At 59.0% G+C, this 13,766-nt stretch overlaps 1 protein-coding gene across 1 annotated transcript in view; it reads left to right on the forward strand.

The window, feature by feature from the left end:
• The window catches only part of SHANK2 (SH3 and multiple ankyrin repeat domains 2), a 453,317-nt gene that overhangs the window by 125,900 nt on the left and 313,651 nt on the right, over positions 1-13,766 (forward strand). Inside the window, exon 9 of the mRNA XM_060160929.1 lies at positions 2,241-2,307. Within this exon, the coding sequence (XP_060016912.1) occupies positions 2,241-2,307 (67 nt within the window). The remainder of the gene's footprint in view (positions 1-2,240; positions 2,308-13,766) is intronic.

A 13,766-nucleotide genomic window follows, 5' to 3' on the forward strand; every position in this document is an offset into this window, starting at 1 on the left:
TCCACATCCTTGCCAACACTTGTTTTCTGTCTTTTGACAGTAGCCATCCCGACGGGTGGGAGCGAGCTTTACCTTTGAGGGTCTGGCTGGAAGACAACGGATGATTCTTTTCTTTCTTTTTTTTTTTTGGCCACGCCACGTGGCTTGCGGGATCCTAGTTCCTGACCAGGGATTGAACTCGGGCCCCCCGCAGTGGAAGCGTGGAGGCCTACCCACTGGACCACCAGGGAATTCTGACCAGGAATGATTCTGACCATTTGTCACCTAAATGACATTGGGTCACGTGTTACGAGTAACCCTGCAGAGCCGCCCTTTTACGTTCACATCATAAATGCCAGCACACTAGGTCACTGGCTTCTCAGGGCCTGTGAGGACCTCCTGCCCGGGGTCCTCACCTCTGTCCCTGTCGTGTTTCAAGGATCCATGGTCTGAAGCCTGGGTCCCAGAGGGGCGGTCACCGTGCAGGAGGCTGGTGAAGTGCTTTTCACCAGGTGGTTCTAACCCTGACCTTTGCTTTCCACCCCCACGGCCCCCGGCTGGTGTGGACAGGGGCTGCCATGGCTCCCCTGACATTAGCAGGCCGGGGAGGGGGCTGGGTTTGGCTACGGGCTGCTCCTGTCGGTGGCATCCTTGGAGAACACCTAGCATTTGGTGGGGCCCAAGAGTTGAAATCAATGTCACTTCCTAGGACGGGAGCCTGGGGTCCCTGGGTCTCTGTAGCGCCGCAGCCCCCGGCCCCCACGTGAAGCTGTATCAATCAGGGTTCTCCAGGGAAACAGAGCTGGCAGGATGGAGATATATATATATATTTAAGAGGTTTCTTTTAAGGAATTGGCTCCCAGGACTGTGGGAGCTGGCAGGTCTGCAGTCTGAAGGGCAGGCTGGGAACTCAGGAAGGAGCTGGTGCTACAAATTGAGGCAGAATTTCTCCTCCAGGAAATCTCAGTCTTTGCTCTGAAGGCCTCCAAAGGACTGGGGAAGGCCCACCCACATCATCACTGAAAGTCGACTGACGGTCCATGTGTGTGTCTGCAGGCTGGCATCTGAACGCCCGGCTCATTTGAGGGTGGAGACAGCCGCCCCCCGGCCCACCAGGTCTCCCCGTCTGGGGCACGGAGAGCCCTGCCCATGGGGGCTCTGGTTCAGGTCTCCCCAGCCCACTCCAGGGGACTTTGGCTTTGCCTGTCTGGCTGCCGCAGTGTATCAGGGACCACGTGGACTCTTTACTTTAGTCAGTGCCTCTGTAGGGCTCAAGGCGGACCGTTTCCCGTAGGTGCTGGTTTCGTTGCCGTGCACAGGTGCATGGGTGGAGGTTTTTTTCTGCTTGAGTGAAAACCAGTGAACGGCTTTGAATGCTTTTTCGAGATTTCCCCCTCCCTCCAGTTATGGGGACCAATCAGAGGAATAGATTCCCCCCCAGGGGAGGGTGTAGGGACCAGGTGGGCTTGGCGGGGATGCAGGACATGGTCCCTGGAAGTTTCCAGGCTCAGCCCCTTGAACTGCCCCCGCTGTGGCCTCCTGGGCCGAGGACTCTCTCACGTAGATTCTCACAGAATGATGGCCTCATTGTCGAAGAACGCCCAGGGGCCTAGAGAGGGGCAAAGTGGGAAGATGTGCCTCTGCCTGGGGACGATGGGTACTGTAGCTGCCGTTTTAGCAGTTACGATTGGTCCACAGCATGGATGGGCCTTGAGGGCACTGTGCTGTCTGAAATCAGACAGAGAAAGACAAATACTCTATGATCTCGCTCCGAGTGGAATCTAAACCAAACTCATAGAAAAAGACATCAGATCTGTGGTTCCCAGAGGCAGGGGGTGGGGGAAGTGGGTGAAGGTGGTCCAAAGTTGGACTTCCAGTTACAAGATAAATTAGCCTGGGGATGTCACATTCAGCACGATGGTTCCAGGTAACGCTGCCGTGTGGTCCACGTGAGGGTTGCTAAGACAGTAGATCCCCCACGTGCTCATCACAGAGAAAAACATTTTTGTAGCCACATGAGGTGATGGCCCCGAACTAAACTTACGGTGGTCATTTCGCAAAATAACGTAAGTCGAGTCATCATGCCGTACGCCTTCAGCCTCGTGCTGGGGTATCAACTGTATCTCAGTAAACTGGAAAAAAGGGAGTATCTCTTGTTTTTAAAAAAGGAAGTTCTGTTTGGGCTCGTTCTGCTGTCAGGCCGTCAGGACGTGGAAGAGTGTCGTGAACTTAGCGCTTTAACGTGATTCCCGCTCTTGCAGGTGGCGATCATAGCGGGTAACTTCGAGCTGGCTGAATACATCAAGAACCACAAGGAAACCGACATCGGTGAGTAGGCTGGTGGCGAATGAGCCGGGAGGGGCTCTGTTGGATTGGGCACCTCGTTAGATTGGTTCAGAGTCCGCTTGTAGCAAAAACCTTCACAGAGAGCAGAGTGCGAGCGTCTTCTCCGCCTCTCTTCCTCCAGTTTCTTAACTCTTGGCGGGGTTGGGGTAAGGGAAACCTTAGACGTCAGGCGAGGACGCCGGCAGTGGCCGCAGGGCATTGCTGTCCATCCAGAGAACAAGATCACTTTGCAACTCATGGAGATGGGTTTCTGGGAAGATTCTGTGACAGACGTGATTCCATTTAAAGTAAGAGACGGCAACGAAATGAAGCAGGAAAGCTCCAGGGGCACCCCCTCCCCTCCCTCCTCTGCATCCCTCCCGATGTCTGCTGATGACCGCTCCCCTTTCTAGTACCCCTCGTGCCAACCAGGAGGACTGTCTCTGGGGCTCCTCCCCTCTCCCATCGCCCTGCCGGCGGCTGGGCCCAGTCTTGCATCTTGGAAGAGCCCGCTGGCCTGTTTCCTCCAGCCCCGGGCTTACACAGGACATCCAGCGGGGAGCAGTCCCACTGGACCAGCAGCGGTGAGATTTCAAGACGGTGCCGTGCATCGAGGGGGTGGGCAGCGGGGCTCCAGGGCGCCTGGAGAAGGAGCCAGATGGCGTCTGTGTCTTGTTGCCTGTGCCGCTCACCCTGAGTTTGGGGCTGGGGGCGAGCGATACCGTGTGTTTGGCTGTCCAGTCTTTACCGTGTCGAGTGTCTGGCGGGCGCCCGCCTGCCCCTGAGAATCGCACAAGGATGTGCGGCTGGATGCCTGCTTGCCTCATCCGGTCCCCTGAGCCGAGCATCGGGGCCTCCCAGACGCTGCGCCCGATGCTGACGCGAGTCCTCCCGCGAGCCGGGGCGGACCTCCTAATTGCTCTGAGATCCGGGCCTCTGCCATGGCCACATCAGCATCTTCCTAAGCACGTTATGCAGATGGGCGAGTTCACGTCCGCAAAGTGCTTTAGGAAATGCACTGAGCTCTCCAGCTCTAAGCACCACCCCCCTAAGACGAGAGAGCAGTACAGTCGGACAGGGTTGGCTTGAGGTCTATAAACACCAGTTACCGTGAAGGGAATGGGAACTCTGTTGAGCAGGGCAGGTGTCCAAGAAGACAGGTGTGCAGGCCCCAAGCAGGACCGCGGGATGGTTAATGGCGCCAAGGACCCCTGGATCTCTGAGCTTCTGCGATGGTGACAAACTTGGGGCTACCTACCCTCGTTGTTTTCACTTTCCCTTGCCTGGGGCCCGCACGCCAGGGGGAGGCGTGAAGTGGTTTCCTTACCCAGCCGTCGGAAGGGAGTCGAGAGAAACTAGGGACTCCACCCCCTGCCCCCCAAGCCCTGCCTACACATTCACACCCCTCCCCACTCCAGCCATGAACCTATCCTGCTCAAAAAGTGCCCATGTTAAAGCCCAGGTCGGGGAGGTTCCTGGCTTGTCTCTTCCATTTCCGATCGGGGATGCAAACACCTCTCTACAAACAGGTTTTCTTATTATAAAAATAATACCTGTCTGTTGGGTGAACACATTTTAATTACCACTCACCCGATCGAATCAATGATTTCTTTAAACTGTAAAGGGCTTGCCCTGTCGAGAGATGGGGTAGTCACGGTGGGCGCGAGCGACTTCCGTGGGTCACGGTGTGGGAATTGAGGTTTGAGGTCTGCCTGCTGTACCTCTGTAGACGCCCCGGGGCTCAGTGAGGATGTGGGGTGGCTTTTCCTGTCAATCCATGCCCCTCGTTACCTGCGCCGTGGGCTTTCCCTGGCGTGTCCCAAAGGGAAAGGATAGTACGGAAAATCTGCTTCCCTGCTGGGTCCTTTCAGCGTCTCCAAAGAAGAGGAAAAAAGAGTCCTCTTCTTTCCTCTGGGTCGTCTGACTCAGCATCTGTGATTGTGAACTAGCAAACTGTGCCATTTAAGTGGATTCTATTGAAATTTCACAGAGAGGCGACGAAGGGCACGGAAGCTGTGGGTCCCTCGTGGGCGCAGATGTCACTCAATGCACTCATTCTCAGACGCACAGTAAATCCATTCTAAGGTCCCGATTCAGCGTCGTGTTAACTAAACCTCGAGCTTCAAACCCGGTTGTTTGCTCTGTGCCCTCTGGCCGCCCCCCAGCTTTGCATCTCCCCTCGTTACCGGCGGGGCTGGATGCTGGGGGTGGGGGTGGGGAGAGTCTGGCTAAGTCCCGCGTGCGGGTCCGTGCCTGCCATCTCAGAAAGCCGCCCTGCCTCTGGGGGAAGGAATAAGTCCAGGGAAACAGCCAGCCCTTTCTGAGCCTGCGAGCCCAGCGTCCCGCGCTCCTCCAAGGATGTGGTCGCTGTCTCCGTGCGACCAAGGACGAAGCTGACACGGGACATGGCGCTTGGGTTGAGTTCCCCCAGAAGCAGACCTTGAGGCAAGGGTTTGAGGGAAGTGGTTTGCCGTGGAGGTGGTGGCAGGCGGCAGCAGTGGGAGCACAGAGAGTAAGTCTGGAAGGGACAGGGCGCCAGGACTGGGCCTCAGGTGCCTTAACAAGCAGGCACTGTAGGCACCCGAGGCCCAGTCCCATCAGGCCCTCCGGGGGGCTCGCGGGAGCGCACCTTGGCCTTGTCTCACCCCAGGGCCGAGGTGACTTGTACAGTTACCCACCGGGTCAAGTTCCTGTTCGTTCAGGCCTGCTCCGTGCCAGGGAGGACCCTCCGCGGGGAGACGCAGGTGCCCGTAGGGGCAAGTGGCCCACGTACCCGGCGCCCTGAGTGCCAGTGGCTGTGGGCAGGGCTCCAGTGGCATCTCCCAGGCGGGACTCTCCCAGAACCACGTGGTAGAGTGATTGGCCGGGCCAGGCCTTGAGGCCAGGCTCACATGACTCTGGGGGGCTCTGGGCTCTTCACCGCCAGTCTCCCTGCCCCCCTGTGAGCCTAGAGCAGGGGGCTGCACGCCAGGGCTTCAGGCAGCAACGCAGGCTGGGGCAGGGGAGGTTGGGGGTCTTCACACAGGCTGGCACTGGAACCGGGGCTGGACGCGTGGGTGGCGGGATGGAGAGGGAAGAAGAGGGTGCTTGGGTCCCAGACCGCTGACGGGGGGGCGGTCCCCCGGGCCACCAGAGTCGAGCATCTCTCCGCCGGACTCTGCTCCCCAGCTGGGCTGAGAGGGCAGGGGCAGGGGAGGAAGAGGACACTTCGGGGGCAGCGTGAGGCTGGGCCTGGGGGCTGCAGAGGGGTCATCCGAGAATCAGTTGGATTAGGACGGAGGTACGGGCCCTGCAGGCCAGCACCCCCGAGCTGTGCCGTCAGGACGACCCCGGAAGAGGCTTTGGCTTCCACATGGAGTTTTCACATTTCAAAGAGAAATGTCGGCCTTCCCTGGTGGCGCAGTGGTTGAGAGTCCGCCTGCCGATGCAGGGGACGCGGGTTCGTGCTCCCGTCCGGGAGGATCCCGCGTGCCGCGGAGCGACTGGGCCCGTGAGCCATGGCCGCTGAGCCTGCGCGTCCGGAGCCTGTGCTCCGCGACGGGAGGGGCCACAAAAGTGAGAGGCCCGCGTACGGCCAAAAAAAAAAAAAAAAGAGAAATGTCTAGTCTGTTGCTTCTCTCCCGCTGTGACATATTCAAGGGCGCTGGGACTGCTCCTCCCCTGCGGGGTCAGGGTCCCCGGGAGGCCTTACCGAGGAAGGACACGGCCTGCAAACTGCTCTCTGGAGGAGGGACAGAGGACAGGAGGCCGGGGGACAAGCTTGGGGGATAGAGCCACCTCCGTGGGGCGACCAAAGGGAAGAGTTCTGACAGGAAAGCATCAGAAGCCATTGGTCCGGGACTCCGACACCACTGCCCCCCAGTTCGTTCCAGTCTCGAGAAGAATTCGCGCCTCCCGGGAAAGGCGGAGGCAGCCCTTCTCCCCGCTGTGCTGTGCTTGAACAGCCCTGGAAGGCCTGGCCTGGGAGGAGCTGAACTAGCAGGTTCCTGAGGGGCCGGCTCTTTCCTCTCTGCCGCCATCTTTCCAGGAGCATCTTCCTGGTGCATTCTCTCCGCTCGGGCCCCCTGCTCATCCGGGGCTTCGGAAACATTCGTTTGTCCCAGGCCTTGGCCCTTTAGGAGCTGATGACACAGAGGGCGATGTCCTCCTTGCCTCCCTGCCCCCGGGGTTCAGGAGTTCGTCGAAAGGACCGCAGACCCCGGACCTTCCAAACCGGGAACTGCCCATCAACCGCTGTCCCAGGGAGAACGGCGCACATCTGCTCAGAAAAGCAGCTCCCCATGCGCTTGGCCACTGTGATTGTTGGGTCCACTCCACTTCCCCCGTGTCCCGGTCCCCAGGCACCTCGGCTGCGTCTTCACCCCCCACCCCAGCGAGCCTTCTGTGTTTCTGGCAGTCGATCCCCTAGATGGGGAATTCTTTCCTGTTCCTGACCGTTCCTGACGCGCCGACAGAAACCCCCTGAGGCTCCCCAGTGGCCAGCAGCACGTGCCAGGTGTGGGTGCCCCTGGGGAGCTCGTGTAGAAAGCAGGTGCTCAGGGCAGCCCCTGCCCCCCAAGAACCTGACCCAGGAGGTCCGGGGTGGCCCCTGCCATCGCCGTTTTCCATCCTCCAGCAGTTCCGACGCTGGACCTCTGCTTCCCGGGACCTTCCAGGCCTGCCTGCCCTGCCCCCGTGTCTGGTGGGCTTTACACAGAACACGAGGATGGGGCTGCCATAACAAAATGCCGCTAACTGGGTGGCTTCGAACAGCCGACATGTGTTCTTTCACGGTTCTGGAGGCTGGAAGTCCAAAGTCAAGGTGTTGGCAGGGCTGCTTCCCTCTGGGTGCTCCAGGGAGGCTCCTCCCTCACGTGTCTCCCAGCTTCTAATGGTAGCTGGCAGTCCTTGGCATTCCTGGGGCCAAGGAGATGCATCCCTGCTTCTTCACACCACCTTCCTCTCTGCCGTGTCTCAGATCTCCTCTGCTTCCTCCAGTAAGGCCATCGGCCTCTGTATTTAGGGCCCACCCGAAATCCGGGACCATCTCTTCTCGAGATCCTGAAATCAATGACATCTGCAAAGACCCTACTTCCAAATAAGGTCCCGATGATAGGATCCAGGGACTCGGACTCGGACACGCCTTTTGGGGTCTGCCATCAACCCCGCGGAGGGCACTCACATTGCTGTATGACTGTCGCCCTGGGCTGTTACAGTGCCTGGCGCACGGTGGGGCCTCAGTAAATGTCCGTTGAATGGGTGACCCCCTCCCCCGTCAGTGTTTCCACTCCACATTCAGCCCCTCCCCGCCCGCCCTTCTTGACATAAAATCCCGATTTCCCGGCACCTGGAGTTGGGCGTCAAGGAGCCGAGCCCTTTGTGGGCCAATCGATTCCTGGATTGGGTGTGTCTGCCAGGGTGTAATGTTCTCTGCCCCCCAAGCATCGTCAGAGGCGGGGGCACGGGGCATGGGTCGTGTTGGGGGCCGTGCTCTCCGCCCGCACAGCAGGTTTTTCTGGGGCCATGTGAGATTGGGGGTGTCCAGTTGGTCGTGTGCGAGGCTCCCCGGCCACATGGCTCTTCCGCTCCAGCTCCTGTGGCTTGGCCTCCCTGACCCCTGTGACCTGGGCGGGTGCTGTCAGAGTCTGTGTTGGTCAGGGCTGTCTTTCGTCTGCCCCCGGACTCTTGAGTGGTAGGCGTCTGGTATGATCGCTGGGGAACTTCACAGGCCGTTTGCCTCTTTGCAGCCTCAGAAATCACGGTCGGGGTGCTGGAGGGGGATGGGGGGGCGCGTATTTCTACCTTATGATCTTCAGTAAAATTTGACTTAATAAGCTGAACCACAGCGTAGCAGTGATCCAGAAGAATGGGGACTCACGTCCTGTATCTGAGGCTGCTGGCTCTTGCCTCTGTCAGGAGGTGCCCGTGATGCTGGCTAGCAGGGCTGTGTTTATCAGGCATTTAGTGGGGCTAAATGGGGGCGGGGACACCATTTCGGAGAGCACAGCCTCACATGTCAGGATCCTGAACTCAGAGGAAATGAAGGTAAGACTCACCTTTGCCTAGATCGTGTTGGGTTGCATTTTTGAAGAGAAACATGGTGGAAGGATCCCCCAGATTCCAAGTTAGGCGTGGGGTTGATTTTGCTGTTCAAAGTGAGCCAATTGAAACGCTACACATTTTCCTGACTTTCTACATGCAGCCTAGTCGATGGGATGCCTTTCTGAAAAAGTCCCTTTAACGGCTGGAATATCCCCCGCCTCAAGCCACGGAGCTAGCCTTCGTTTTCCAGACACAGAAGTGCCCCGCCGAGAAATCAGGGCACCTAGGAGGCTCCGCTGTGGCTCTAGGGGAAGACGCTAACCGCGTTGAAACACAGGAGGTGATTCACGGGCCCTCCGAGGTCTGTAGAATCCGGAAGTGGATCCAGCTCGCCGTGTAGATAGAACCCTATCCCTTTAAAAGAGAGATTGCATCTTGTGAAGCGTTTCTGTTCCCAGTCCGGCCAGCATGTATGTTGCTGCCCACTGGAGCTGTGGTTCTTTTTTTTTTTTTTTTTAACTCCCTTCCTCTTTGAAGAAATTAAACGTGACCTCCATTTGGTTATTTCATTTCCTACTCAGAGAAAGTCATGGTCTAAGAGCGAGCGTGCATACCAGAGTTAAACCTGCTTGTTTTCACCCACTGCCGAGCTGCGGCTGAGTCCATGAGCCCAGCGGGTCTAAAAAGCTTTGGCCATCGAGCATTTGCGATGGCTCCTGTAGGATGCAGGTCCCCCAGAGCAAGGCTGCTGGGGAGCTGGGGAGCTCGAATCCGAAATAGTCATGCAAAGATTAAGCATGTCGCAAGCTGATAAGCTTTGGACTGGGATAACCTATTTTTTACCACCTTTGTTATTTTTGTTTTTGCCCGGCTCTGTGGGGAGATGCACTGTCAGATGGATTAAATGACATGGGTTGTTCTTCTTCAGCGGAACAAGGTTTGTTCTCCTATATCTTGTCCTTCCGCAGCTACGGGGAGAGAAGCGAGAGGCTTTGCTTTTTTTAAATGAAGTCCATTGAGCTGATGTGTGAGTTTGGGTGTCTGATGAGCTGCCCAAGGATCGCTTGGATACCGTTGCTAGGTTTCGAGACGGAGTGGCTATGTCATTACGTTTCAGATATGTATAGATGGTGAAGAGAGGGAGGTGTTTTCAAACAGATTTCTTAATGCATTATTCTGGGGCGGGGGCGGGGCGGGGTGTGCGTGTTTACGTGTAAGAATATAAAATCTGTGCTGATACGGAGCAACGATGCTTTAAAAAATAATAATACCTGCTTGGTATTCCGGAATACCAAGCTAATACCAGCGATTCACCTGCTGTGAAATAAAATAGATCCGACTTGAAAGCAGCATTCAGATCTCCTGGCATTTGGACTGTCAAATACGCTACTTACCGTGAAACGTAGCAATTATATTGAGTATGCACGGCATCCTTTGTTTGCACGCAGAGCCGGCGGGTCCTGGGGAGAACCCAGTGTTCTAAACTGCTTCATTTCATCAGACTGGCTCGTTTGGGGTCAGCACTGCCGAGCCTTCCCCTTGTGAGCTTACAGAACGAGCCTTCCCAGGGAAAGCTGGGCTAGTTTGTTCCCTAGAAGGATGCGGCCATCACAGCTGTTGCCTAGATGCCCAGAGAATATTTTCAAAGCGAGTTGCTGAGGGAGGGAGGCGTGATAAAGCCCCAGCAGACACAGCCTGAGCAGATGCGAGCAGCCCGCTGTCGCCCCGTCACAGCCGATTCTGCTCCCGTGTCACCGCCCTCTCGGGGCTGAGGGAGCTGTGCGGTGTGTGCGGGCCACCCGTGCCCGATGCCTCGTCCAGCCGGGTGCGCGTGGCTCCCTCCTTGCCGCTTCCGGTGCCACCAGCCCCCCTCTTCTGTGTGCCGCCCGGGCTCTCCATCGTCCTGCTCTGGGTGTGTGGTCATGTGCTCGCTACTGTAGCTCCCCTCCCCTCCCCCAGGCATAGCCGTCTCCGAGTTTATCCCCAAATCCTGGAACATAGCTGATGCTCCGGGGCGCAAGCTAAGGTGATGCCCGTTTGTGACCCCGCACGAGGGCTGCTCTTGCGGGCTGCTCGCGGAGACACTCGTTGTCTTGGTCCCGAGAGGGTGCAGCAGCGGCCGTGAGGCCTTGACCCCCTGTGCCCTGTGTGTTTCCCCTGCTTTGTCGTGTTCTGCCCCTGGGGCTCTCCCTGGCCCCTTCACACGCATGCGGACTTGGAACGCTGCCTGACGGAGGCCCGGGCTGGGGGCGCGTCCTCCAAGAAGTCCCCGGCTGTGATGCCCCCCGTGCAGGGGATGTACGTGGCTGCTGGAGCACGTGTCCCACCAGAGATGCTCAGAGGACCCGCCCACCTGCCCGCACACATCTGCTCCTCTGGGTTGAACTGGTCCCCGGCCCGGAGCGTTTCTCAGCTATTTGTTGCCCGCTCCTGCGCAGTTTGGGCCCCTGAGGAAGACCCCTCCCCGACTCCATCCCCTGCGGACAAGCGGGAGCCCCAGAGACCCCCCTATCTCCCCCCGGCCTCAACCACACGTTCTCTGCACAATTCCCTTCACGGTGAGCACCTGCCCGTGCCGTGGCTCCCAGGCACCTCAGGCCCCAGCGCCTTTTATAGCCATTATCGCGTAGCACCACCTTCACTGAGATTCATAGATAACATAACCTAACACACACATGGAATTTGTAAGAATCGGCGTAACATCCTAACTGTCCTGTAAGGAACGGAAGCCACAGAAGGATGGGCGGGGAGGTGGCCTGCGCGTCCACGAGAGGGTGTCCCACGCAGGAGGGCGCAGGCCAGGGCGGGCCGCTGCTCCCCTCCCAGCACACTCAGCCTCACATCCCTGAGCGCCTCGGGCAGCTGTGGCACCAGGAGGGCCCCGCCAGCCACCGGTGCCGCGGTTTCCTGAAATCGTGAGCTGTGCTTGGCAAAGTTCCGGACCAAACGCCACGAACGCTCTTTCACTTAGGTAGTGGCTGCATTTCCGGAAAGCTCAGTGAATATCCGTGCAGAAGGCGTGTGTCTGTTGAGTCGGGGTGGGCGGGAGCTTATGCTCAGAAAAACAGGCTTTGCGTCTCTACGAACGTCTGGAGGGTCACTCACAACTCATGGACTGTCTCACGACTGCTGGACATTTAGGGAGTCTGGCCCCTGCCCACCCCCTGTGACAAGTACCCCCCCCCCCGACCAACTACGGGAACCCCCGCGAGGCCCCTGCAGCAGGGTGGACAACGGCCCGTGTGGGAACCACTGCTGCGGTACTGACACGGTGGTCCCGGGCACAGGGGGGAGGCAACCCCGGACTGCAGGCCGCTGCACCTCTGCATTCCCTCTCCAGGCGGGCTCCTCTCCAACCCCGAGCACCCACTGCATCTGATCCTCTGGCCTGCTTCCAAGACCCGGCCTCTGATCCCGTGTCCCGGGACACACGTCTCAGCCCAGGCCCATCCTTTCCTTTCTCTGAGGCTGTGCTCAGACCCAGTGGAAGTGGGTCCAAGAGCGGGAACGAGTGAGTGGGTGCCCTAGGGTCCCTGGCTTTGCCACTCGCCCTGCTTCCTGCAGCTCTGCTGGGCCTCCCCTCCCCTCTCCCCGCCCCTGGGTCCCCTCGGCCGGGCTCTGGCTTTTCCCCACCCCACGCCATTCTTCTCCCACCGTGACTGTCCTCCTGGTGGACATCGTGTCCCAGCTGAAGGGCTGAACTTTTGGTGGTCGATTCCCTGCAGATGGAGAATGTCTATGTCTGTGGGAGGGAGTGGGGAGGGGCTGAAGCCAGCATTGGGGGCAGCGAATCCCAATGGGCTGTAGAGTCAGGATGGCTCCCTGGAGGACGAGGCAACAGGCTGTCTTGATCTGAACAGCAGAAACAGTTAATGCTGTTTCAGTGCCCTTTCATGCCTGGATCGCACTCACTGCTTTTGTTCGATCCCTGCCAGCAAGGTGGCACTGTCGCTGTCCCCAGTTTACAGATGAAGAGAGTTAGGCTCCCAGACTCAGAAATGCGTTCCATGTCGAGGTCACGGGGAGCTGGGGTTTGGACCGAGCCACCCGTAGCCGCCATGATGCTGTCCTTGGCCCTTTGTGCATCCTGGACCCTCCCCCACCCCCCGCCCCCGCTCACCGGCAGTCCTGCCTCCTGGGGCGTCGGCAGGCAGCTCCCCAAGGCTGCGCACAGAGGAGCACTTCCCCACGGACAAGCCGCCACCTTCCAGGAGGGCCCCGAGGGCACCCGTCCTTCCCCCACCCCCAGAGCCCTTGGCTGATTTCACCAGCACCTTCTGGGTTCTGCCTGCCGAGCCCATGCCCCCTCTGCACCCACCAGCCCAGTTGCCCCAGCCCTGGTCTGTCTCCCATTGACACCAGGTCAACGGGAGCTGGTGCAGGCTCCTGTCCCAGAGCCAGCACAGCGGTGACGGGACCGTCCAAGGAGAGCAGCCCTTGGCCAATTCCAGCCCTTGGCTGGGGTCTTTATCTGAGCCATTTCATCCAGGAAAAGCAGATTCCCTGAGGCTCCGAGATGTGCCTTAACGAGTGGCCTGTAGGACGCGGAACCCAGCACCTCTCCACCGGCTCATCCCTCAGGATCCCCTCCTCTGCCTTCCCCTCGACCACACCCCACCCCCTTCTCCTCCACGCTGGCTCACCTGTGCCCTGACTCGGGTCCTCAGTACGTGCCTCTAGGGGGTGGTTTCCAAACGCTGCTTTAGTGAGTTAAGTGCACCTGTGTCACAGACGAAGGATCCAGTACGGCCGAAGGAGCCCAGGGTTCTGGAACTCACTGCCCACCCTTAATTCCCACGTCTGGGGAGGTCTAGTGGGACCTCCTGCAAAGAGAACAGCCCGGGCTCCTCGGAGATTCACCTCCGTCTTAAGGTTTGCACACGCCTTCCCCCCGCAGCCTTCACGGTGAGAGCGGTAGAAGGTCAGGGTGCTTTCGGAAGTAACTGTCTTTTGAGGGGGTGACAGTTGGTGACCCCAGGGAGGCTCAGACTCAGAACGTGAAGGAGTCCAGAGGAACCTTGCAGACGCCTCCAGAAGCCCAGGCCGCCCCCAGGAGGTCCCGTGCCTGGCCTGAGTTGGGGGGCGGGGACAGGAAGCCTCCTTCCCAGCAGGATGCCCGTCATCAGGAAGCCGTGGGACCCTGACGCGGGGCCGCACGTTCTGGGGAACCTGGGACTCAGAGAGGCGGGGCTGTCGCGAGGCTGCCCCGCTCGGGCAGTGGCACCAGGAGCTGCATCTTTTCACCCCAGCCCGGGGCACTCCCCGTGGGGTCGAAGGACCAGCCAGAGCAGATGGCCCTCGGCTCCCCCAGGCCGCGCTGGGAAGACCCGTCCACCTCCAGGTGGAAAGTCCTCGATGCTGCCCACCTGCGCGGCCTTCCCTTCTAGCCGCTTCCACGCGGCTCAGAGAGCTGCTGGCCCATCCGCCTGCGGCCCTCTGTC

This window comes from Lagenorhynchus albirostris, chromosome 9 (assembly GCF_949774975.1).
Source record: "Lagenorhynchus albirostris chromosome 9, mLagAlb1.1, whole genome shotgun sequence".
In the NCBI taxonomy this organism is placed as follows: domain Eukaryota; kingdom Metazoa; phylum Chordata; class Mammalia; order Artiodactyla; family Delphinidae; genus Lagenorhynchus; species Lagenorhynchus albirostris.